General features: G+C 41.6%; 1 protein-coding gene across 1 annotated transcript in view; it reads left to right on the top strand.

The window, feature by feature from the left end:
* The window catches only part of wdr5 (WD repeat domain 5), a 48,036-nt gene that overhangs the window by 5,386 nt on the left and 15,878 nt on the right, over positions 1-26,772 (top strand). Inside the window, exons 2-5 of the mRNA XM_063073768.1 lie at positions 7,413-7,581; positions 11,800-11,908; positions 13,544-13,617; positions 22,053-22,142. Of these exons, the coding sequence (XP_062929838.1) occupies positions 7,504-7,581; positions 11,800-11,908; positions 13,544-13,617; positions 22,053-22,142 (351 nt within the window). The 5' untranslated portion in view covers positions 7,413-7,503. The remainder of the gene's footprint in view (positions 1-7,412; positions 7,582-11,799; positions 11,909-13,543; positions 13,618-22,052; positions 22,143-26,772) is intronic.

The following is a 26,772-nucleotide window of genomic DNA, read 5'->3' as shown; positions in this document are numbered from 1 at the left end:
AGGCAGGAGAATGGGAGTAAGAGGGGTAATAAATCAGCCATAGTGGAATGGCAGAGCTCTGGATGGGCCGAATAGGTTGATCTTGCTCCTATGTCATATGGTCTCCTCTTTTAGTCCAGCTAAACAGTATCAAAACAAAACATCAACAATCCCATTTCCCTCCACAGATGCTGCCTGACCTGCTGAGTTCCTCCAGCATCCTGTTTGTTGCTGTAGATTACAACATCTGCAGTGTCCTGTGTCTCCATGATTACACATCTCACTGGCAGTTAGCAATGAGTGTTGAGAGTGGAGAAGGCTGCGTGCATCTGTTGAATTTTAGCCTGGTGTCAACATTCCTGATGGATGGAAGTAGGGTTCACTATGGTATTTTGGAAGTGTTATGCAGTCTGGGAGGTAGCAGAGATGTTTTGTAGTGTGCAGCTTCAAAATTGTCGTCTGATTCCTTTGGGGGAGTATTCTGTAGTGTTTTTGAATGGCTGTTATGGGGGGTGGAGAAAGGAACTGAGGAAGACAGTACGAGCAATATTGGCATTTCTGGAAGAGAGGTTGGGGTAGCATTGCTCCCACAGGATTTTCACCCTAGAATGTTTCTCTATTTGTTTCAGAATAGCAGTACCATGAATTCAGCGGTACCTGTATTTCCCAAGTATCACCCCCAAATGTCTTTGATGCTCCTTTGTTCTCCCAATTTAATTCCACAATGATTGCCTTTATTTCACTCATGTCATCATTTTCATTGCCAGCACAACTAGTAAGCACTTCAGACCAAAAATTCACAAGGCAGGCAGATAAAATCAAGAATGAAGGGATTGGGGCAATATGTTGAAGAGGACAACAAACAAGATGCAGAAGCAACTCAGTGGGTCAGGCAGCATCTGTCGAAAGAAATGGAAGTCATCATTTTGGGTTGAGATTCTCCTTCACTGAAAAATAGAGGGGAGATGGTAGAAAAATGTGGAGAGGAAGGGTACAGAAGAGCTAGCGAGCAGTAAGTGGAGTAATTGATTAAAGGGTAGAGAACTATTTGAATAAACTGGCTGTTTTTAAGTTGGTAGGCTATAACTAATGGGGTACCACGGGGTATTGGCACTTAGTATTTGCAGTCTATTTTTATGAGAGTGATGTTGCTTTGCTTTTACAGCTAATTACACTGCAAGGTGTATGCAGTGAGTCTGAAAAGTGATGTAGCTTTAAATTAAAAGTCAAGGATTTTTCCACATGGAGCATAATGTGGAAAAATGTGAGGTTATCACCTTGGTAACGATAATAGAAAAAAAGAAGCTAGTAATCAAAGGGGTTGGTGCACTGGTCTTGAACTGCAGAAATGTAACAAACAAGCAATTGGAAAGGGTGATGTGAGTGTACTGAGTGGACATTGGGGTAAACTTTGTCAATGAGAATTCTTGCTGCAATCTTTTAGGACTTCACTCGAAGTACTGCCTTCATTCTAGTCTCTTTAGCTAAAGAAGAACATGGAGATGGTGCAATTTAGATTCATTGGATTGAATCCTGGAATGGGCAATTTATCCTTTGAGGAGAAACTGGGTAAAGTTAACCTTTAGTCACTTGAAAATGAGAGCAGATCCCACATGTGTATAAGATTCTGCAGGTTGACAGGGTTGATGCAGAGAGACTGCTCAGACTGGAGAGTTTAGGATCAGGAGTATGATCTTAGAATAGGTGTTGGCTTTTAAAATGCAGCATTTTTTCCACTAAGAAGATTATAAACTTGGAATTTTCCATCTTAGAGGCGGGAGTTGCCAGGTCATTGAATATATTTACTACCAAGACAGATATTTTTTGACACAAAGGAATATTGAGGAATATGGAGTCTGAATAGTAAAATGTATGATGTACATAATCAGCCATGATCTTATTAAAAGATAAAGCAGGAATGTGGAGCATTGTAATCTGCTCCTGCTTAAGTTAATTATATTGCTGCAAAGGCAGAGAACTCTTATCAGAAAATTGTGCCGTATGGAAGGAGGCCATTCTAATCAATGCTGCTTCTTCCCTTTACCTAGTTTAAATTATTTAGACACTTAAATTTTAAAAATTCTTGTAACTGTTTCCAATTCCTGTTACTCTGTCCTTTCAATGTGATAAAAAAAATCTCCTGAACTTTTTTAATTATTTTGGTGATGATCTTGAATTTTCTTCTAATTATTGACTCAATGACTAGCGAAACCCGTAAGATTTTAAAATATCCTTGGGAGCTCTCCTCAGCCTAATTACCTCTGCTTTTGATTTCTGCTGATGCTAAAACTTATGGGGTCAGGTGAATTTGTTTTTAATTTGTAGCATCCTCCTAATAATGGATGATCCAAATCTGAACACAAGTCTCCTGTTTGGGGTGAGAACAATCATTTGCACAGTTTTAACCCTCTCTGTGAAACATCTATCTGTTGATAGAACCTAGAGTTTCTTGTGATTTATTTATGTTTATTTACTGTCTTCTCCAAAGTGTTTTTGCTTATGAATCCTTCTGACTCTGCTTTTCTGTTTCGGCATACATTTTTATCAGTGTGTATTTCCTCTTTTTGCTTCCACATTGTGTTATCTTACAATTCTCTTTATTGGATGTCCACTTACCAGCTTTTCATTTTAAAATAAAGTTGCCAATTCTGACTCTGGTAAGGGACCCAGAATGTAAGCATCCTATTCTTTTCTCCTTATGTATTTCCTGACTTGCTGAGTTTGAGCAGAACTTTTCAAAAATTATAAACTTTTAACACATGCAGAATTTTTGTTTCAATTTTATTTCTTCCCACTCCTATATCCTTTTCTCCAACCTTGCCAAAATTATTTGCAGCTCTTTTCATGGTTAGTCACTTTCCCTATTGTGTTATTTGTAAATCTTGTTGTAGCCTTTTGATTTCTTGTTCTTACCGGCAGGAGTGACCTCTAATAAAAATTTCTTCAGTTTACCATCAAGCATAAGCAATAGAATCAGTATTTCCTTTATAAATCTGACCTGTTGCTTTCAGGAAAAACCTCTTATATTTGTCTGTAAATGGTGTGCCTGGTGAACACTAGAACTTTCCTTACTATTGATAGCAGCTTGGTATTTTTAATTTGAGCAGAGCTATCAGTACTTGGTCATGACGTCCATATCCAACAAAGGTTGAAAATTGTTTTTTACTCCCAACTAATTCCCCCATTCACCTCCCCCCACCCAAACAACCCCACCACCGTACCGGACTCTGGGTTTCAGGATAAGTCACTGAAGTTCAGAGACCTTTTTACTTGGACTTAAGTTAATTTTATTAGGTTTTGAGTTAATTTTAAATATTCTTTCCAATTGTATACCTTGCTCCTAAGTGCAGATTGACAAAATCTGTAAGGATATCTGGCACAAAAAAGCCCTCTCGCTGCACTCCGCTTCCTCCCAAAAATGTCCATTTGGTCAAAGGATGTACTAGGTTAACTACTCTGTACAGTAAAAATCATGCTTGAATCAAGGGATCATTTTGGCAACAGTTGGAACAACCTCGCAATATAATTATGGATGAGCACTGAGAGTGACTAACACACACTACCCATACGTATGTTACAAATCTGCCATGACTTCAAAGTAAATTTATTATCAAAGTACATATATGTCACATAGAAACATAACCACACAATACTGGCCCTTCGGCCCACAATACTGTGCCGAACATGTACTTCCTTTAGAAATTACCTGGGGTTACCCATAGCCCTCTATTTTTCTAAGTTCCATGTACCTATCCAGGAGTCTCTTAAAAGACCCTATCGTATTCGCCTCCACCACCATCGCTGGCAGCCCATTCTACACACTCGCTTCTCTCCGTGTAAAAAAAAAACTTACCCCTGACATCTCCTCTATACCTACTTCCAAGCACCTTAAAACTGTGCCCTCTCATGTTAGCCATTTCAGCCCTGGGAAAAAGCTTCTGACTATCCACACGATCAATGCTTCTCATCATCTTATACACCTCTATCAGGTCACATCTCATCCTCCGTTGTTCCAAGGAGAAGAGACCAAGTTCACTCAACGTATTCTCATAAGGCATGCTCCCCAATCCAGGCAACATTGTAAATCTCCTCTCCACCCTTTCTATAGTTTCCACATCCTTCCTGTAGTGAGGTAACCAGAACTGAGTGCAATACTCCCAAGTGGGGTCTGACCAGGGTCCTATATAGCTGTAACATTACCCCTCGGCTCCTAAACTCAATCCCACGGTTGATGAAAGCCAATGCACCGTATGCCTTCTTAACCACAGAGTCAACCTATGTAGCAGCTTTGAGTGTCCTATGGACTCAGACCCCAAGATCCCTCTGATCCTCCACACTGCCAAGAGTCTTACCATGAATACTATATTCTGCCATCATATTTGACTTACCAAAATGAAGCACCTCACACTTATCTGGGTTGAACTCCATCTGCCACTTCTCAACCCAGTTTTGCATCCCATTGATGTCCCGCTGTAACCTCTGACAGCCCTCCACACTATCCACAACAACCCCAACCTTCGTATCATCAGCAAATTTACTAACCCATCCCTCCACTTCCTCACATACAACCCTGAGATTCATTGTGGGCATACAGAGTAAATATAAGAAACACAACAAAATCATCAAAAGCCTACTCCTCCAGTAAGATGGACAACAACCAACGTGCAATTAAAAACAAACTGTGTAAGTACAAAAATGATAAAATATCAAAATAATAATAAATAAACAAGTAGTAAATATCAGGAAAATGTGTTGCAGAGCCCTCAAAAGTGAATTCATAGGTTGTGGGAACAGTTCAATGATAGGGCGAGTGAAGTTATTTATTCTGGTTCAAGAGCCTGATGGCTGTGGGGTAATAAACTGTTCCTGATCCTAGTGTTGTGGAAACTGAGGCTTCTGTACCTCCTCCATGATGGCAGCAGCGAGAAGAGAGCGTGACCGAGATGGTGGGGTCTTTGATGAAGGATGCTGCTTTCCTGCAACAGTGCTCCATGTAGATGTGCTCAATGGTGGGGAGGGCTTTACCCATGATGGGCTTTTCGATTCAAGGGCACTGGTGTTTCCATAGCAGACCGCGATGCAACCGGTCAAGTTTGTCTAAGTTTTAGATGACATGCTGAATCTTTGCAAACTTCTAAGAAAGTAGAGGGTCTGCTGTGCTTTCTTCATAATCGCACTTGCATACGTGCTGCACCCAGGACAGATCCTCCGAAATGATAACAGTGAGGAATTTAAAGTTGCTGATCCTCTGATGAAGACTGGCTCGTGGGCTTCTGGTTTCCTCCTCTTGAAGTCAATAAACAGTTCCGTGGTCTTGCTGACATGGAGTGAGTGGTTGTTGTTGTGGCAAAGAACCTCTCACTCAATGTCAGCAAGACCAGTCAAAGTAAGCTGGCAAAAAGCTAATAAGAAAATACTAATATACTCTGGGGTGAGTATAATTTAATAGCAATGAAATGCTTCTGCTTTGCTGATCACAGATAGCCGCCTGTGATATGAGTCAAACCATTCTTGTCGTTCACTTAGATAGGATATTAAATTTCTAGTAGCCAGTGTTCTCCGGCCATCATCACGTAGTGGAGTGTCTCCAATAAGAACATGGGAACAGAAGGAACCAGGAGCAGGAACCCATTTGGCACCTCAATCCTATCTCTCCTTAAGCTGATCTCCTCCTCTTCTGTGTCAGTTCACTGTCATCCTCATCTTCCTATTTTCTAAAACTGTGTTTGCTTCTTCTTTAAATACCCTCAGTGATTTAGATTCCACAGCCCTCCTTCAGAATAGAGAATTGCAGAAACTTGTCACTGTGCGAGAAGTTTTGGTGCACCTCAGTTTTAAAACACAGATCTTTAACCTTCTAGTTATGACCCCATCTCAACATATACTTGGTTCTTCAAACCACCCCCCCCCAATGATTCCTTGAGAATCTTAAATATTTCAATAAGATTGCTCCTTATTTTCATAGAATTTGAAAATATTCATCTAATCAGTCATTGATGATAGGACAACACTCTCATTTTAGCCTAGTGAATTTCTTTTGGGCTGGACTTTCTCCACTGGTAGTATATTCCTTCTGAAATTATGGGACCAAAAATGTCCACAATATTCCAGGAGTGGCCTGCATCCTGTAACAATATTTCTCTAATTCTAAACTCCCAACACCATTGCAATAAAAACTAATGTTCATTTTGCTACATTTGCCTGTTATCAATTTGTAACTCATTCTCAAGTACATTGAGATCCTTTAGTACTTCACTCATCCACAATCTTTGTCCATTTGAAGATGTCCATCTTTGGATTCTTCTCAGTGAAGTAAAAATATAACCTCACCATTTCTCATATTAAATTCCATTTGCCAAACTTGTGCGCCCCCTGCATCAAGCTAAAATCAACTAGACACTCCGAATATTGTTCAAAATATTTTTCTATCATTGGCAAACCAATTACAATCAGTTATAATTTAGCCACTCTCTGACCAGGGGCAGTTTTGTACATCTGTAGCTTCACTGATCCAAAGTTCAAAGTGAATTTATTACCCAAGTGCATACATGTAGGTTCATGAGGATGATTCTGAGAATGAAAGGGTTAATATATGAGGGGTGTTTGGTAGCTTTGGGCCTGTACTCACTAGAATTTAGAAGTATGTGGGGCGATCTCGTTGAAACCTACTGAATGTTGAAAGGATTAGATAGGGTGGATGTGGAGAGGATGTGTCCTATGGTGGGGGTATCCAGAACTAGAGGGCACAGCCTCAAAATTGAAGGATTGCCTTTTAGAACAGAGGTAGGAAGGAATTTTTTTTTTAGCCAGAGAGTGGTGAATCTGGAATGCTGTCTGCCACAGACTGCGGTGGAGGCCAAGTCCGTGGGTATATTTAAGATGGAAGCTGATCTTTTCCTGATCAGTCAGGGCATCAGTGGATATGGTGAGAAGGCAGATGTATGGGTTCTGTGGGATCCGGGATCAGCCATGGTGGAATGGCGGAGCAGACTCGGTGGGCTGAATTGCCCACAATAGAACAGAGAAATACAATAAAATCAATGAAAAACTACACACAAAGTCTGACAAACAACCAGTGTGCAAAACGGCAAACCATGCAATAAATGAATAATACTGAGGACGTGAATTGGACAATCCTTGACACTTGCTCCACCTGGTCCCGTCTTTCATGTACTTGTCCCTAACTCTCCTTCACTTTTCCTACATTGAGAACCAGCATACTTGTGCTTTTTGTCAGCAGTTTTTTTTTCCCCTTCTATAACCTTTTTGCAAAGTCAAAAGTTAATGGTGTTAATTAGAAATCCTTCCTAAATTAGCGCTTAAGAGATTTATTTTGTGATTGCAACTTCCAGCTCTGAGATGTTATGACAAGTTATTGTAATACCCATGTGGATTTGTATGATGCTTCTAATGGTTCTCTTAATTTTTTGTAGAAAACTCACACTTTCTGTGTTCAGAAGGGTTCAGGCACGAGCTGAACCCTCCTTCAACAAAAGTTCTGCCAGGTTTATATAGTCAGCAAGGATGGCGACTGAAGACAAAAAATCGGAAACAGAATGCACCAAAACACAGTCAGCGCCTTCCTCCTCCAATCAAAATAAGGCAAGTGAAATATCTGAATGAGCTCATAGAAAAGGCACTCTTGTCTCTGGGGCTGAGAGAGCGTATTAAAGGACCCAAGTCTGTGCATCTGCTTGCATGCTTTGCAGGTCCCCTGTCCCCTACATTGGTTGAATTCAAGTGGAAAGCTCTCTGAGTCCTGGTGGCTGCAAACTTGAATTTGAGAGATTTCATGGAGAAAATGTTTCCAATCACAGTCTTTTACGTGTTGTTAAATATATCTGTAGATGTTTTGCCAGATAGTAAAGGATTTTTTTAAGTAACATCTTTGCTCAGAAAGAGAGAAACCAGAGCAGTCAGTTTATCATCTACACCATGAAAGCTGCCAGAGACCAGAAAACGGAAGAAGTTTAAAATTCAATTGAAAAGCTGCAGTTTTCCAAGACAACGAGCATATGTGAAAGAAGCTGTATCTGACAAATTAAAGGATCCTTTTATAAAGTACTATGATGAATTTTTAAAAGAAATGTAAAATCTTTTGACAATTGCTGCCTGCAATAATTTTGCTTTCTTTGAAATGAGGTAGTGCCTATATATCGGCGAGTGTAAGATTTCAACAGATTTTGATTTAAAACAGAGGGTTTGAGAATCTGTTTGCTGACTGGTGTGGTTTAAGATGTTTCATTTCTATTAAAATGTCAGTAAATAGGGTGAATAAATGTCTTGAATATAAACAGTAATGCTGTGCTGGCACTTGTCAGAAGAAAAAAGTAACCTTTCTGCAGATACTGGCTGGAAATGTCCTCCTGTTCTATGTGGTTGAGGTCCTCTGTGTCTTTCATTGTAAAGCTGCTTCCATTTTACTGTGAAGAATGGGTCAAGTATATCTCTTAGGAATCTAGTTCCAGTTCTGACTTGTTAGTAGAGTTGAAATGAGCAGGGAGGCTGATGGAAGTAAGCAAGGAAAGACTCAAATGGGATTAATATAGGGGAATGAAGTAAATGCTTCATTTGCCAGAAAGTCATGTCACAAGAGGTGGAATTACAATGGAACCTGAGCAGGCAGCATCATAAGCTTATTATTTCTTAGATCCATGTATATGATTTAATGCATTGTGGACAGAGACTTAGTGAGTACAATGCAGTCGAGAAGGAAGGGTATGAGAAAAACTGGTATACAGACATATTTTCGGTAAGCTAAAATGGAATGTGTTCCAAGCTGTTAGAGAAGCAATCCATTCAGGCTGCAAACACGTTATCAGATGACGAGCAGATACCTAATGCAGTTCTGTTGTTTATAGAGGAAATTCAGGACATTCTTTGTGATTATCGGGCAATCAGCTGATAAATGGTGATGAACGAGTTGTTTGAAAACGGTCAGAGGATCAGTTTAAATTAATTGGGCAAATACTAATCAAAGACCGTTAACATGAATTTAAGTGAAGTCGTGTCTGAATAACTGAAAAATCAAAGCAGATGCAGGGAAGTTTATTGTAGATTGTACTGGATTTCAGCATGACTTTCTAGGTGATTTAAGAGCTTGCTTAAGATGGTGAAATTTGGTTCTGAGGAAAGGTTAATTAGACCTTCTTGAAAGCAGCAGAGGTTGAAGAGAGATTTAACTAATACAGTAATAAGATCCTAGGCTGGTGAAAAGCAAGAGCTTGTTGCTCGAAGCAGAGAGGGCAATAATTAAAAGAATAAATGTAAGAATTGGATTCTCAAAAGAGTTGAAGGAGAGTAGTTTAGGCAGAAGGCATTGTTATGTTTCACTGGACAATATGCAGAATGACCCGGTATGTTCTGCTCAACGATGGTCTGTAGACTCTGCAAAGCACCTGCCCATGGCATTCAGTGGCACTGACAGTTACAGTCCCAGCAGTCCCTGGTGTTCTGAATCTTAACTGGACTGGTCATAATAATATGCAGAAAGAGCTGTTTGGAAGCAGAATATACTACAGTAAGTGACTGGTATTCCAGGTTTTTCCACCATTTATAAGAGACAGGGAAACAGAAACAGGCTGTCCCCAGGTAATGAATGTGTTCTGTTTTTGCTAGTGCTTATAAGGTGACTTTTGTCTAAGTTGGAAAGTACACAGAACACTTAATGTTGTAACTACCTCTCCTTAGTATTGTAACGTATGGCATCAGGAGCACATTAAAACTGTAAAGACTGTACAATTACTAACTTTAGAGAGAGGGGAAACTAGTTCTGCCATTTGTAGGAACCAGTTTCTGTGTGTATGTTGGACTTTTGAATTCAATAGGATTTTGTATGCAGGGGATGGCCTATACTTTCCATTTGGCTTTGGTGCAGCTGTAACAAAGCTCAAGCTAATCCTCAATCAGCACAAAGGAATGTTCGCGGCACCCTATCGGCCACCCTATTTAATCATAGTTTCAACCAGTAACAATGTGTACTTTCTACAAAGGGCACTATGGAATTTTTGCAGTGATCACTCCAGCAGTGTCTTCCTAACTAGCAGATTCTAGCATCAAGAAGGCACTAGCGGCCAATAAATGGGAACACTACGTAGGGTTCCCTCGATCTCATACAGCATCCTGATTTGGGAATCTCTCGCTCTTCCCTCACTCACTAAATCCTGGAGCTCCCTTTCTAAGAGCAATGTGTGTTTCTTCACCAGAGCAGATGAAGCAGTTCAAAAAGTCAACTCCTCGCGATTTTTCAAGACCAATTAAAGAAGAGTAATGAAAGCTCACATCCTGTAAATAAAATTCTGAAGAATGTACGCCTGCCTCTTGGACAGCAAGCCCAGAGGTGGAAGGTACATTTGGTCTTAGAAGCACTGTGTAGTCTGTAGGGCATGGTAGACCAAATGCACACCGGGGAGAGATCCATTTTCCCTGAGTGAGGGTGATAGTAATAATACATGACACAAGATCAGCGTGAGAGTATGGAAAATAACTTGCCACACTCTGCCCTGGTTTTATAAACCAAAGTAATCTATGACCTCTTCAGAAGTTCACAAATTTGGTACCTGTAATCTGAAGCCTGAACAATTGAACAGACATTGCTCCTTGACACAAAATTGACATTTGTTGTGGATGACTGGTGGCAGAATCTCCACAGCAACACCCATAACTGTATCGCCACCCGCAGCTCCAATCTGCTGATTAAATTTGCCAACGACACTACATTGATTGGTCTTACCTCAAACAATAACGAGGTGGCCTGCAGGGAAGAAGTCATCTCTCTGACACAGTGGTGTCAAGAAAAGAACCTCTCCCTCAGTGTTGTAAAAACAAAGGAGCTGGTTGTGGATTTCAGGAAGAGTGGAGATGGGCTAACTCCTATTGCATCAATGGATCTGGGGTTGAGAGGGTAAAGAGCTTCAAGTTCCCCAACATCCACATCACCGAGGATCTCACGTGGTCTGTACACACCAGCTGTGTGGTGAAAAAGGCACAACAGTGCCTCTTTCACCTCAGACGGTTGAGGAAGTTTGGTATGGGCCCCCAAATCCTAAGAACTTTCTACAGGGGCACAATTGAGAGCATCCTGTCTGGCTGCATCACTGCCTGGTATGGGAACTGTACCTCCCCGGCTTAAGAGTACAGGGAAAACTGTACTCTCCCTGCAGAGAGTGGTGCAGACAGCCCAGCGCATCTGTAGTTCTGAACTTCCCATGATTCAGGACATTTACAAGGACAGGTGTGTAAAAAGGGCCCGTAGGATCATTGGGGACCCAAACCATCCCAATCACAATCTATTCCAGTTACCACCACCTGGGAAGCGGTACTGCAGCATAAAAGCCAGGACCAACAGGCTCTGGGACAGCTTCTTCCACCAGGCCACCAGACTGATGAACTCAACGCTGATTTGAATGTTCTCCATATTACAGTGACTGTTCTATTTATTATAAATTACTATGATTGCACATTGCACATTTAGATGGAAGACGTAACGTAAAGATTTTTACTCCTCGTGTATGTGAAGGATGTAAGAAACAGTCAATTCAATTTAATCTGAAGTAATTCTGCAGCTGGGATGTTATTTTTAAAGTAGTCAAGATAGAGTCCGCAGCCACATCTATTGCAGGAACTATAAAGAGTTAATGACTTGCTTATGGGTGGCTATTGTAGCCTTACATGTTTCAAATTGTTGCTTTATTGTGGTTACAGAAGTGAGTGTAAGTTGGGCATACATAAAATAGTACTTGCAGACTTCCTCAGCGATTACATTTTCGCTAATAAAGGTGTGATGCTTTAAATAAAATCTCACTTCTGTTTGGTTAACAGCCTTCTGCAGTGAAACCAAACTATACCTTGAAATTTACATTGGCCGGACACACAAAAGCTGTCTCTTCGGTTAAGTTCAGTCCAAATGGAGAATGGCTGGCAAGTTCTTGTGAGTAAACCCATTTCATTTTTCGTTCATTGAATTAATTTAGATGACTGTGTAACCTAAAAGTGTTTTGAGTAGGGTTTGATTCCCCCCCCCCCCACCTCCCCAGTTATCATTTCTAAGGGTCAGTGGTCAATTGTTCATCAGTACGGCAACCCAGAGAAGCTGCCCTGCCTGATGTGTAATTGAGCTATGATGGCCAGAAAAGTCGAAGGTGAACTCTGAGTGGGAGGTGAGTTGGCTAATTCTACTTGGTCTTAAAGGAGATGTATGGGATGTTTGCATGTGTTTCCCTCAGGTTAACATGAGCCTTCTCTACTGGAATAGACAGGGATGACTGAATGAACTAGAGCTCCTTGAGCCCTCTAGAACCTTAGCTGCTTTCCCTGTACAGAAAATAAGGAATTGGGAAAATAATTAATCTACAAGAGAAATTCAAATTAAGTTGGTCCTGGTCTTTTGCCAGGATTCCAGAATCTGGTCAAAGCAGGAACCTTCAATGTTTATCTCACACCATCGCATTAAGGCCAGTTGAAGCTGGAGCACCAATCACAGGAAGACCTAGTCTCTGTGGTGGTCCGCAGCCCCAGGCAGCTAATTCCAGAGGGAGTTCCCAGAATTGCTAGGTTAGCTGTGTAGAGGTGAGTGAAAACAGATTAATGGGCTCCTGGAGGCGGAATGTGTCCCCAGATGGAACTGTAGAGTCTGAGAGAGATTACTGCACGGAAGTGGCCCTTTGGCCCACTGAGTCTGTGTTATCACCAACCAATTTTCACTACTATATTAACAGAGACACTGCAGACGTTGGAAATATGAACCAACACACATAAGATGCTGGAGGGGCTCAGCAAGCCAGATGCTCGGTGCTCACTGTAATCAACAGTCAATGTTTTGGATGAAGGGTCTCTCCATAGATATTGCCTGACCCACTGAGTTCCTCCAGAATTTTGTGTGTGTTAATCTTATCCAATATTCCCAGATTCTTCCACCCACCTACACACTAGGGGCAACTTGTAATGGCCAGCTAACCTATGAATGCACATGCCTTTGGGAATAGGAGAAATCTGCACAGTTACAAGAAGAACACGTGAACTCCAGAATCAAAATTGAAACTAGATCTCAGGTGTTACAAAGCAACGACTCTACTGGCTTCACCACTGTATCACACAGACAATCCTGCTTTATTTAATTATTTGACTTTAAATTCCCCAGGAGCCATGGTGGGATTTGAACACCTCAACACCCAAACTCTGGTTGATAAACTAGTAATTTAACTGCTATTCAGTATTTCTGTTTTTGCACATTTTTAAAAAAATCTATTCGATGTACGTATACCGTAATTGATTTACTTATTTATTATTATTTTATTTTATTATTTTTTCTCTCTCTCTGCTAGATTATGTATTGCATTGAACTGCTGCTGCTAAGTTAACAAATTTCATTTCACATGCGGTGATAATAAACCCGATTCTGATTTTGATTCTCAAACCAGGGATTTAAGATAAATTGCAGATGAGTTGAACACTCTCAAAAGTTTTCCAGCGAGGGTGAATTTACAGAAAACCTATGGATGGCGTGGAAGAAGGGGATGAGATCTGCTCTTTCTCAAACCTGATTCTATTCCTTCTTACTCCACAGCTGCTGATAAATTGATTAAAATTTGGGGTGCTTATGATGGTAAATTTGAGAAAACCATATCAGGACACAAACTGGTGAGTGTGAGAAATATTAATACAACCATTCACTGCTTCCTGTAACCCAATGTCAATGGATATCATTGTGAGTAATATTATATAAAATGCAAATGCTGACCTGTGAATGACATTGTTAAATTGCGAGATGGTCAGCAAGTATCATGCAAATTTAGTGTTATTGTCATTGATTCTCCTTCGAGAAAACTTGACAGGTGACAAGCAACAGACTAGAGAGATAGATATCGGTAAGGATAGACAGTGCAAAAGTTAGGGCTTTGAGTAGCATAGGTTTGAGAGTTTGTACGTACATCCTACTGAATGTACGGGAAATATGTTGCAATCTCACTAACTTTAACTCAGCTCGTGCACCTCTTGGTCGCATGTCCGAATGAGGTGTTTCCACTACTCTAGGGTTCAAATACATCATCTCCACTAATGTTCTGATACAAGTGCAAGGGAGTTCCACTGACAAAAGATATTCAACCTATTTTGCCCTCTAGAAGAGTGGAAATATTCCATAGAGCACAAATAGAAGATGTTTAATCCCTGACATACCAAAATTCGCATTGAACCATATAATGGAACTTCATGTGATAAAATTATAGTATAAAAGGAGCGCATTCAAAGTACATTTATTATCAAAGTATGTATGCAGCATACCATCACTGAGATTTGTCTTCCCACAGAGAACCATTAAACAACCATTGAACCCATTCAAAGAATAACAACCCTCTTCCATGCGCAAAAATACACAAATCGCGCAAATAACCAAAAAAAGAGCGAAAAACACACAATATAGAACAGAGTCCAGACCTATTCAGTTCGGCTCAGTGCAGTTCAATCTAGTGCTATGTCATTCGTTACCTGCAGGCTGCCCTGATCAAAATCGCACAAAATAGTAACAAAGAAAGGAGCGACCAGAAATACATCATAACGTGAACTACAGAGTCCAATCCACAAGCTGCGTCGATTAAACCTCGCCAGAGACCGAGGACTTTGACAGCATCGAGGCAGAGAGAGAGCATTTGAACGCTGGGACCCTCCTCCAGGAGCGCGAGTGAGAGGGAAAGACAGCATGTCACGCAGACAACTTCCCCCGGCAGCAGTGAGCGAGAGGGAAAGAGAGAATGTCACGCTGGGACCTTCCCTTGGCAGCAGCGAGTGAGAGGCTGATAGACGATGCTGAACACGGCTGCTTATACCTGGATGGAGTTGATCATGGGCTCACACCCCGTTTCTTGGCCTCGAGTCCGCACACTTCGCTCAAAACCTCCAGAAACAGCAAAGTGCCAATTCGCTCAAATGGCCTGAAAACACATCACCAAAATGTAGATCACAGGCTCCAGAACCACATTTGAACAAAAAAGGTGTGGAAAGGGTAGTTTCTTGAACCGTAGTGCCATTGCCATTTCTTTGCCCCTTTCCCCATTGACGATCAATTTTATATTCTTTTCAAATAAATATATATATATCTATCTATCTCTTTGGGAGTTAGAAGTGAAGTGATTCTCCCTCCACCATTTTGTACTGTCCCATACTCTTTAAAGTTTAGTTCAAAGCAAGTTTATTATCAAAGTACATATATATCACCATATACAACCCTGAGATTCATTTTCTTGCAGGCAGACTCAATAAATCCATAATAGAACAATAACCATAATATAATCAATGGTAGACCACACCATGGGCATTCAACCAGGATACAAAGGACAACAAACTGCAAATGCAAAAAGAAAGAAAAAATAATAATAAATAAATAAGCTCATGAGATGAAGAGACAAGTGAACTTGAGTGAAGTTACCCACTTCAGTTCAAGAGCCTGATGGTTGAGGGTTAATAACTGTTCCTGCACCTGGTGGTGTGAGTACTAAGGTTCCTGTACCTTCTTCCTGTTGGTAGCCGCGAGAAGAGAGCATGTCCTGTGTGGTGATGGATGATGCTTTCATGTAGATGTGCTCAATGGTGGGACTGGGTTGTATCCACACCTTTCTGTAGGAATTTCCATTAAAGGACTGTGACGTAGCCAGTCAATATACTCTCCATCACAGATCTGTAGAAGTTTGTCAGAGTTTTAGATGTCATGCAGAATATTTACAAACTCCTAAGGTAGTAGAGGTCTTGCAGATCATAATAATTAGCTTGTATGCCGGTCAACTTAAGTGGGTGTTCCTGAGGCTGCCAATGCTCCTGATTGTGAATGCATTTTCTGCAATATAAACAATACCCATAATTTTGAACACCAATTACTTCCTAATGAAAATAATCCTTTCTTTCTCCATGACACATATAAATTAATATCCACATTTCCTGTGCAAGTAAATGAAGTAAACCTGATGCAATACTTCTTAGATGTTAAAGCACCAATTTAATCAAATCTCCCAAATTTACAAGTCAATTTTTGATTCCAGTGAACCAAGGACTTATTGTCTTTCAACTCCTTGAAGTTAGCGCTCCACTAATTAAATATTCTTGCATTTGTTTTTCCTTGTCTATTTCCATATTTATTCTAAGTCTAGTAGGGGGAGATCTTAAATTGCCTTTTTTGCAACTATATTTACATGGGAGATGGGCACAGAGTCTATCAAAGTGAGGCAAACAGCAGTCAAGTTATGAAAGTATACAGATTATGGATGAGGAGACGTTTGCTGTTTTGAGACAAATAAGAGTGGATAAAACCCCAGGGCCTGACAAGGTGTTCCCTCAGAACTTGAGGGAGGCTAATGCAGAAATTGCAGGGGCTGTAGCAGAGATATTTAAAATGCTTTTAGCAACAGTTTGGGTGCTGCAGGATTGGAGGATAGCTAATGTCATTCCAGTGTTAAAGGTTCTAAAAATAAGCCGGGATATTATTGGCCGGTGAGCCAATAGTGGGTGAGTTATTGGAAGGTATTTTAAGGACCAGATATATAAGTATTTGGATAGACAGGGACTGTTTGGGGATAGTCATTGTGGCTTTGTGTGTGGTAGGTTGTGTCAAAACAATCTTACAGTTTTCAAAGAAGTTACCAGGAAAGTTGATGAAAGCAAGTCAGAGGATGTTGTCTACATGGACTTTACCAAGGCCTTTGACATGATTCCACATGGGAGATTGGTTAAGAAGTTCACTTACTTGGCATACAGGATGAGGTTGTAAATTGGATTAGACATTGGCTTCGTGGGAGAAGCCAGAGAGTGGTAGTAGATGGTTGCCTCTCTGCCTGGAGGCTTGTGACTAGTGGTGTGCTGTAGGGATGGGTGCTGGGTCCATTGTTGTTTGTCATCTATGTCAATGATCTGGATGCTAAAGTTGTAAACTGGATCAGAAAATTTGCAGATGACACCTTGATTGGGAACATAGTGGACAGCGAGGAAGGCTATCAAAGCTTGCAGCGGTATCTGGACCAGTGAGAAAAATGGAAAATGGAATTTAATGCAGGCAAGTGTGAGGTGTTGCACTTTGGTACAACGAGACAGAGTAGAACTTGCATGATGAGTGGTAATGTGCTGAGCAGTGTGGTAGGTCAGAGGAATCTGGGAATACTGATTTTTAACTCTTTGAAAGTGGGTTCACAAGTAGATACGGTCATAAAGAGAGCTTTTGGCACATTGGTCTTCATAAATCCAAGCACTGAGTACGGAGGTGGGATGTTTTGTATAAGAAATTGGTGAGGCCTAATTTGAGTTATGTGTCGTCCTGGTCACCTACCTACAGGAAAGATATCAACAACATTGAAAGGTTGTAGAGAACTTTTACAAGAACTTCCTGAGTCATAAGGAAATATCAAGTAGGATAGGACTTTATTCCCTGGAGCGTAGGAGAATGAGGGGAGATTTGATAGAGGTATTCAAAATTATGAGGGGTGTAGACAGTGTAAATGCAAGCAGGTTTTTTTCCACTGAGGTTGGGTGAAACACGAGTTAGAGGTCATGGGTTAAGGGTAAAGGATGCAATGTTTAAGGTAACCCAAGAGGGGGGGGACTTCTTTACTCAAGGCTGGCGAGAGAGTGGAACGAGCTGCTAGTGGATGTGGGTTTGATTTCAACATTTAAGAGAAATTTGGGTAGGTACATACATGAGAGGGCTATGGTCTGGATGCAGGTCGATGGGATTGGGCAGATTAATAATTCGGTGTGGACTAGGTGGGCTGAAGGGCCTGATTCTAGCTGTAGTGTTTTATGACTAGTCGTATGATCACTACTTCCAATTGCATTCCCATGAAACCATTAATTCACTGGAATTGTCTGCAGCATTCATCCCTTCGTTGGGCTAGGAGCACATTGATAAAGTTTATATCTCAGCAGTTCTCCCTTGTACTTGCCATATATAGGGTTTTCTCCCCGAGTCTTTTAGGGTAATTGAAGTACCAAGCTGACCCTGACTCTTTCCACTTCCTTCAGTTTATCATCTGCAAATTTCCTCCTCTTTTGCATTATTTGAAGTCAATGGGCATTGCTGCTCCTCCATTGTTTCTTAACTAGTTATATTAAGGATATAAAGCCTTTGACCCTAAAGACTTTATGCTCTAGTCTTTCCATCTTTCCTAATCTACAACTATCAACAAAACCCTTAATTTCCCTATTTTGTCCAAATTGCCTTAAGCACATCAATAATATAACCATATATAACCATATAACAATTACAGCACGGAAACAGGCCATCTCAGCCCTTCTAGTCCGTGCCAAACTCTTACTCTCAGCTAGTCCCACCGACCTGCACTCAGCCCCATAACCCTCCATTCCTTTCCTGTCCATATAGCTATCTAATTCACTAATACTTGCTTCGATCCGTCCCCATTGTAACAAGTTCCACATTCTCAGATATATAAGTTCCTTCTGTATTTCCTGCTAAATTTCTTCGGAAATGAAAGTCTTTTCATTCTTTCTTGATAATGTGCTATTGGTTCTGGTGTTCATCCTTTAAAATCTGTGCATCACTCTATTGTCTCCATCTTTTTGTCATATGGTCTTGCTTGCGTGTGCAGAACACTTAGTGTATTTGTATTCCGAGAGCTCCTTGTTCTTCTACTCCAACTAAGTAATTACATTTTCCAAGTAATTAATGATCTTCCTTTATATCCTCCAAGAATGTGTTACCTTGCATTTATCTAAGTGGAACTCCAGCAATTTCTCAAGTTCATTAATGGCCTCTGTAATTTGTTGTTGAATCCTCAGCACTGAACCTCCCCACCAAAAAGAAGTTCATACCATCTTCAAATTCAGAAATTTTAATCTCAACCCCTCAACACATAATCTGTTCCAACAGCAATATAGCACCATTAAAACATCCTGCTTTGATTCACAGGAGTCTAATCAGATTTGCTACTGCCCAATATGAGGAGATGTCAAAGTTCAAAAGTTCAAATTGCATTTATTATTAATGTATGTATTCCATATACAACCTTGAGAATCTTCTTGCAGGCACCCAAAAAACAAAGAAACACTGAATTCACCAAAAAAAACCCACACCACAAAGACATGCATCCATGTGTGAAAAAGGAAGAACAAATTGTGTAAACAATTAATCCACAGAACATAAACCACAAGCCCCTGAAAGTAAGTCCACAGCCCACTCGTCAATTCAGCGTGCTGCTGGTCCAGGAGCCCGCTGGCTGCAGGTCACAGCCATGGAGTTTGGGTCAGCACTGTGGTGAGTGCTGATAGCTCCAGACCACAGCTGCAGAATCAGTTCAGTGCTGAGACAAGTTAAGCCTCCGAGAGTATTGAGCTGAACACCAGTTCATCCTCCACCCTCAGCCGCGAAACCTTAATCTTTTTAATCTGGTTTGGCACTTAATTCGGCCAAATATCGATTCATCATCTGCTCTTGAGCTCCTATCCCACCACTTCAGTCTGGCCCCCAAGTCCACTCCAGCAATGGCAGCCGTGGTCATAAATCCATTTTTCTGAGTCCAATTCAACGAATATTTCAGGATATCACAAAAATGCCAGGTCCTGCAGATGGTTTAAAAGCACACTTCCCAGACAGACATTTCAAGCTGCAGGTTGCAGTGAGGGTAGTCCCGATAAAGTATATTTATTGCTAGTAGTTTTGTTTGCTGTCTGCAAAGCATTGCCATATTTCACCAATGCCATCTTCATAGTTGCAATCAAAGCGGATGACCAAAAACTTCATGAGTTTTGGGCCTTGGCAGCTGAAGGGACTAAATTTGTGAACGTACCGAAGATTAGAATTGAAGAAGTTCAGACAAGTTATTGCTGGATATGGAAGGCACTAGAGGAAAGGAGTGTGGTGAGACATAGAAGTAATTGAAAACAGGGATGAAAATTTTAAAGTCAACACTTTACTTAACAAGGAGTACAAGCCTGTGAGCACAGGTGAGGGTAAACATCACATGTTCCAAGGTATTTCAGCCATCTCAAATTCATGTAAAATAATGAAGAATACAGATGAGAAATGCAAGGTAATGGAGATGTGGACGACATTTCAATCAGCAAATTAAATGGACCTGATATTTTTAAAGCTTTTTGTTTGTCACCTTGGACTAGTTGAATGTGTCAAAGGTCGTAAAATACTTCTTAAAATGTAATTGCTAATATAATGCTTAGAATGCAGCAGCCAATTTGTAAACAGCTCAGTACATAATGGCCCGCTCATACAATTTTGTTTTTGATTTGGGACTAAGTATTTGCTAGGCTGCTGGACTAACTTTTCTGTCCACCTGGGAGACTTCAGTTTCATGACCCGTGAGGAAGGCAGGATCTTCAACTTCATTACACTACCTTATTACTAACTTGAGGTTTCAGATTTGACTTTCATGCTTGGATCTTTCAATGAAAATGGGCACCTCAGTAAGCTGACAGTGCTACATGCAGAGCCACAGGAGCACAGCGAGTAGAGTTACTGCCTCGCAACTCTTAACAATCTTCATTCAGTCCTGTTCTATGGTGCTGTCCATGTGGAGTTTGAATGTTGACTCTGTGACTGTGTATGTTCCGCCCCCCCCCCCCCGCCCGTGCCAGAGATGTGTGGTTTGGTAAGTTAATTGGCCATTGTAAGTTTCCCCTTCTGACAATGAATGGGAAAATCTGTGAAGAATTGGAGAGAATAGTAAGAAGAATTAAAGTAGTGTGCTTTTCACTCAGCACAAGGTTTGGGAACCAAATTGCTGTGTAAGTTTGACTAGCTAAGAGGCAGGACAGAATCAGGCAATGTTATAATAGTGGAAACAGATAGTTAAATAAAGAACAGGTATCATATGCATAGGCCACATTTACCTTTGATCATTTCTGTGATGCCCTGTCTTCTTTTCATCCCTGTATTTCCTCAATGCCAGATACAGTGGATTCCAGTTAATTGGGACACATCGGGACCAGTACATTTTGGCCCAATTAAGCGGCTACCCCAATTAGCCAAAGTTTCATGGAAATAAATAAAAAAGGTATAAATAAAAGACAAGCTACTGCTTAACTGAGTAACAATTTATGTATTTAAATGAAATACAGAACAAATTAGATCACTACTAATACCTCTATAGGACTACAAAACTGTATATTAGTTCCTATTAGTTATCGATGGCAGAATTTGTCCAGCATACGCTGCCACGTGCTTTTGATTAACTGTGAATGAACAAAATCAGTGCAGGTAATGAATTGTCTTCAAACAATGCTTTTGATGATTTCATCATCCAACTCTTCATCTTCTTTGAAATATTCAAGATGATTGTTGATACCTTCAAGTTCTTTGTAGTACCTAACTTGATGAAGTAGCGAAATCACTGTATTTTCCCTCCTGGCTATTTCTTACATCTCTAAGCCCGAATGCTTGATACTGCGGTGAGCAAAACAATTCCGAATTGTCCTACTGCTTATTTCACGCCAACTAACGGTGACAAAAATCACTGCATTTTGAACAGAAACACACGCAACTACACTATATAAATATTGTTCGCTCTATTTACGGTGTAATGTCAAACAGCATGCAACTGATGCTAATTAGAAACTGTTCGGCAACAGTCTCCTGTCTAAATTAAGCATCATAGTGTTTCAAATAAATGAAGGGAATCCTGACTATTTTCTCAATTAGTTTTTGTTCTTTAAGGGTTGTCCCAGATAAATGGCTACCCTGATTAACCAATGGCCCGATTAATCGGAATCCACTGTATTAATTTCAAGTTTCTCAACTTACCTAAGCCAGGTTCCTATTGCCACTATATCATTTCAACATGTGCTAGAACCTTGTATACCGTGCTGGATAAATTTATAGGCATGAATTCCACACCCATCCAAGCCTCACAAATTTCATTTCAGTACCCTGCCAAGCTGGTTTAAGCTACTCCATTGACTAACTTAGTTATCTTTTTGCAAAGTAGCAAATGAACCTTTAAAGAATGTGGTAATGTTCTGGGAGTGAGCGTAAAGAAATCCTTTTGTTTTCTTGTCATTGTGCTGTCCTATTGTTTACAGAGAGATAAATTGTCTTATTAAGAGCTCATATTCCTATTTTTTTAAAATAGGGAATCTCAGATGTTGCCTGGTCCACAGATTCCAACTTGCTTGTTTCGGCTTCAGATGACAAAACCCTTAAAATATGGGATGTGAACTCGGTAAGAAGAATCAGCGTCTGCAGATTGCAAGGCCAGCTAAAAGTTAGGCTTTGGTACCCCAAGCCCGAGACAAGCAGTGGATGCGCTTGTAATTTATTCATGACTAAATTATTGGGAGTACATGTATGGTTTATTTGTTTTACCATCATATCTTTTAAAACTTTCCTCCAGACAACCTTGTAATCCTCCACTCTCCCATTAAAGTTCAGCTTAAAGATTCCTGGCAGGTTATCTGCTCAATCTATCCCTACTCATTTCTTATCCTTACATGGTTCTGCAGATTCACGCAAAGGTGTGCTTTGTCAGTACAGTACATTAGTGTGCTATATTACTCACAGTCCAAGCCTCAAATATCTACTACTGAGTGTATATTGTGACCTATGGGTAGCCGTAAATGGTGATGAACGAAATACTTCACATATTTTTAATATAGGGAAAGAACCGGGAACCAGGTAACACAGGCTGAACTGAATTACTCCAATAGGACATAGAATAGTATAGCATAGTACAGGCCCTTCAGCCCACAATGTTGTGCTGACCCTTAAACCCTGCCTGCCATATCCCCCACCTTAAATTCCTCCATGTACCTGTCTAGTAGTCTCTTAAATTTCACTGGTGTATCTGCCTCCACCACTGATTCAGGCAGTGCATTCCACGCACCAACCACTCTCTGTGTAAAAAAACTTCCTCTAAAATCCCCCTTGAACTTCCCACCCCTTACCTTAAAGCCATGTCCTCTTGTATTGAGCAGTGGTGCCCTGGGGAAGAGGCGCTGGCTGTCCTCTCTATCTATTCCTCTTTATATCTTGTAAACCTCTATCATGTCTCCTCTCATCCTCCTTCTCTCCAAAGAGTCAACCCCTAGCTCCCTTAATCTCTGATCATAATGCATACTCCCTAAACCAGGCAGCATCCTGGTAAATCTCCTCCGTACCCTTTCCAATGCTTCCACATCCATTCTATAGTGAGGTGGCCAGAACCGGACACAGTACTCCAAGTGTGGCCTAGCCAGAGTTTTATAGAGCTGCGTCATTACATTGCGACTCTTAAACTCTATCCCTCAACTTATGAAAGCTAACACCCCATAAGCTTTCTTAACTACCCTATCCACCTGTGAGGCAACTTCCATGGATCTATGGACATGTACCCCCAGATCCCTCTGCTCCTCCACACTACCAAGTATCCTGCCATCTACTTTGTACTCTGCCTTGGAGTTTGTCCTTCCAAAGTGTACCACCTCACACTTCTCCGGGTTGAACTCCATCTGCCACTTCTCAGCCCACTTCTGCATCCTATCAATGTCTCTCTGCAATCTTCGGCAATCCTCTACACTATCCACAACACCACCAACCTTTGTGTCATCTGCAAACTTGCCAACCTGCTCTTCTACCCCCACATCCAGGTCATTAATAAAAATCACGAAATGTAGAGGTCCCAGAACCGATCCTTGTGGGACACTACTAGTCACAACCCTCCAATCCGAATGTACTCCCTCCACCACGACCCTTTGCTTTCTGCAGGCAAGCCAATTCTGAATCCACCTGGCCAAACTTCCCTGGATCCCATGCCTTCTGACTTTCTGAATAAGCCTACTGTGTGGAACCTTGTCAAATGCCTTACTAAAATCCATGTAGATCACATCCACTGCACTACCCTCATCTGTATGCCTGGTCACTTCCTCAGAGAGTTCTATCAGGCTTGTTAGACATGATCTGCCCTTCACAAAGCCATGTTGACTGTCCCTGATCAGACCATGATTCTCTAAATGCCCATAGATCCCATCTCTAAGAATCTTTTCCAACAGCTTTCCCACCACAGACGTAAGGCTCACTGGTCTATATTACCCGGACTATCCCTACTATCTTTTTTGAACAAGGGGACAACGTTTACCCTCCTCCAATCCTCTGGTATCATTCCTGTGGACAACGAGGACATGAAGATCCTAGCCAGAGGCTCAGCAATCTCTTCCCTCGCCTCGTGGAGCAGCCTGGGTAATATTCCATCAGGCCCCGGGGACTTATCCGTCCTAATGTATTTTAACAACTCCAACACCTCCTCTCCCTTAATATCAACATGCTCCGGAACATCAACCTCACTCATGTTGTCCTCACCGTCATCAAGTTCCCTCTCATTGGTGAATACTGAAGAGAAGTATTCATTGAGGACCTTGCTCACTTCCACAGTCTCCCAGCACACCTTCCCACCTTTATCTCTAATCGGTCCTACCTTCACCTCTGTCATCCTTTTGTTCTTCACATAACTGAAGAATGCCTTGGGGTTTTCCTTTACCCTACTTGCCAAGGCCTTCTCATGCCCCCTTCTTGTTCTCCTCAGCCCCTTCTTAAGCTCCTTTCTTGCTACCCTATATTCCTCAATAGACCCAGCTGATCCTTGCTTCCTAAACCTCATGTATGCTGCCTTCTTCCACCTGACTAGATTTTCCACCTCACTTGTCACCCATGGTTCCTTCACCCTACCATTCTTTATCTTCCTCACCGGGACAAATTTATCTCTGACATCCTGCAAGAGATCCCTAAACATCGACCACATGTCCATAGTACATTTCCCTGCAAAAACATCATCCTAGTTCACACCCCCAAGTTCTAGCCTTATAGTCTCATAATTTGCCCTTCCCCAATTAAAAACTTTCCTGTCCTTTCTGATTCTATCCTTTTCCATGATAATGCTGAAGGCGAGGGAGCAGTGGTCACTGTCCCCCAGATGCTCACCCACTGAGAGATCTGTGACCTGACCTGGTTTGATACCTAACACTATATCTAGTATGGCATTCCCCCTAGTCGGCCTGTCAACATACTGTAACAGGAATCCGTCCTGGACACACCTAACAAACTTTGCCCCGTCTCAGCCAGTGGAACTAATCAGGTGCCGATCAATATTAGGGAAGTTAAAGTCACCCATGAATAACAACCCTGTTATTTTTGCACCTTTCCAAAATCTACCTCCCAATCTGCTGCTCGGTATCTCTGCTGCTACCAGGGGGCCTATAGAAAATACTCCCAATTGAGTAACTGCTTCCTTCCTGTCCCTGACTTCCACCCATACTGACTCAAAAGAGGATCCTGCTACATTACCCACCCTTTCTGTAACTGTAATAGTATCCTTGACCAGTAATGCCACCCCTCCTCCCCTTTTCCCCCCTCTCTATCCCTTTTAAAGCACTGAAATCCAGGAATATTGAGAATCCATTCCTGCCCTGATGCCAGCCAAGTCTCTGTAATGGCCACTACATCATAATACCATGTATGTATCCAAGCTGTCTGTTTATCACCTTTGTTCCTGATGCTTCTTGCATTGAGGTACACACATTTCAGCCCTTCTACCTTACTACCTTTACACCCTCTATTCTGCTTCTCTTTCCTCAAAGCCTCTCTATATGTTAGATCTGGCTTTACCCCATGCACTGCACTTGCAGTTCTCGCATGACCTTTATCCTCCTCCACCTCACTATCTGCTCCAACACTCTCTGGTTCCCTTCCCCCTGCAAATCTACAAACGTTTGTAGTTTAAACCCACCCCCCACCCCACTCCACCGGAGCAGCACTAGCAAACCTTCCCGCAAGGATGTTAGTCCCCCTCCAGTTCAGGTGCAACCCATCCCGTCAGAACAGGTCCCACCTTCCCTGGAACAAGGCCCAATTGTCCAGAAACATGAAGCCCTCCCTCCTGCACCAACTCCTTAGCCACGTATTTAGCTGCATTATCTTCCTATTTCTAGCGTCACTAGCACGTGGCATGGGTAGCAATCCTGAGATTGCAACCCTGGAGGACCTGTCCTTCAACTTTGCACATAACTCCCTGAACTCTCTTTGCAGGCCCTCTCCTATCCACGTCAATGGTCCCTACACGGATCACGACACCTGGCTGCTCACCCTCTCTCTTGAGAATACTGAGAACTCGATCCGAGATATCGCGGACCCTGGCACCAGGGTGGCAACAGACCATCCGGGATTCTCGATCTCTCCCACAGAACCTCTTATCTGTCCCCTAACTATCGAGTCCCTTATCACAACTGCTCTCCTCTTTTCCCTCCTTCCCTTTTGAGCTGAGGGTCCAGTCTCGGTGCCAGAAACGCGACCACTGCAACTTATCCCTGGTAGGTTGTCCCCACCAACAGTATCCAAAATGGTAGACTTATTATTGATGGGAACGGGCACGGGGTGCTCTGCTCATTCTGTCTATTCCCCTTCCCTCTCGTGACATGTCTTTGATTCAGAAATGGGTCATTTGGTCACATAGTGCTCTGCTGTTCCTTCTCATTCTACCCAATTATTCTTCTGGCTATGAGCATTACACCTTCTACATTGCCCCCTCCATCCAGTTTTTTCTATCATCACTCAGATCCTCTTGGCAGAACATAGTCTGTTCTCTGATATCACACTTGTGAAGTGCCAGTGAATGATATCCTGGGAATGCCTTTTAAATACTTATGGTGCTCTGGGGCTGATCTTGTAAACATGCTATGACTTGACTCATGAGCTTGATTTCAATTCCTGCAGTTTGTCTGGATGTGCTGCTTCTTATACCTCACCCCACCCCTCCTGCTACATAATATCATCTATCAGAGTTAGTACTGAAGAACTATTTTGTAAAATGATTACTATAAGGAGCT

Source organism: Mobula hypostoma, chromosome 21, assembly GCF_963921235.1.
Source record: "Mobula hypostoma chromosome 21, sMobHyp1.1, whole genome shotgun sequence".
NCBI classification, from domain to species: domain Eukaryota; kingdom Metazoa; phylum Chordata; class Chondrichthyes; order Myliobatiformes; family Myliobatidae; genus Mobula; species Mobula hypostoma.
Note: the sequence above shows the minus strand (reverse complement) of the source record. Positions and strands in the feature narration are given on the sequence as shown.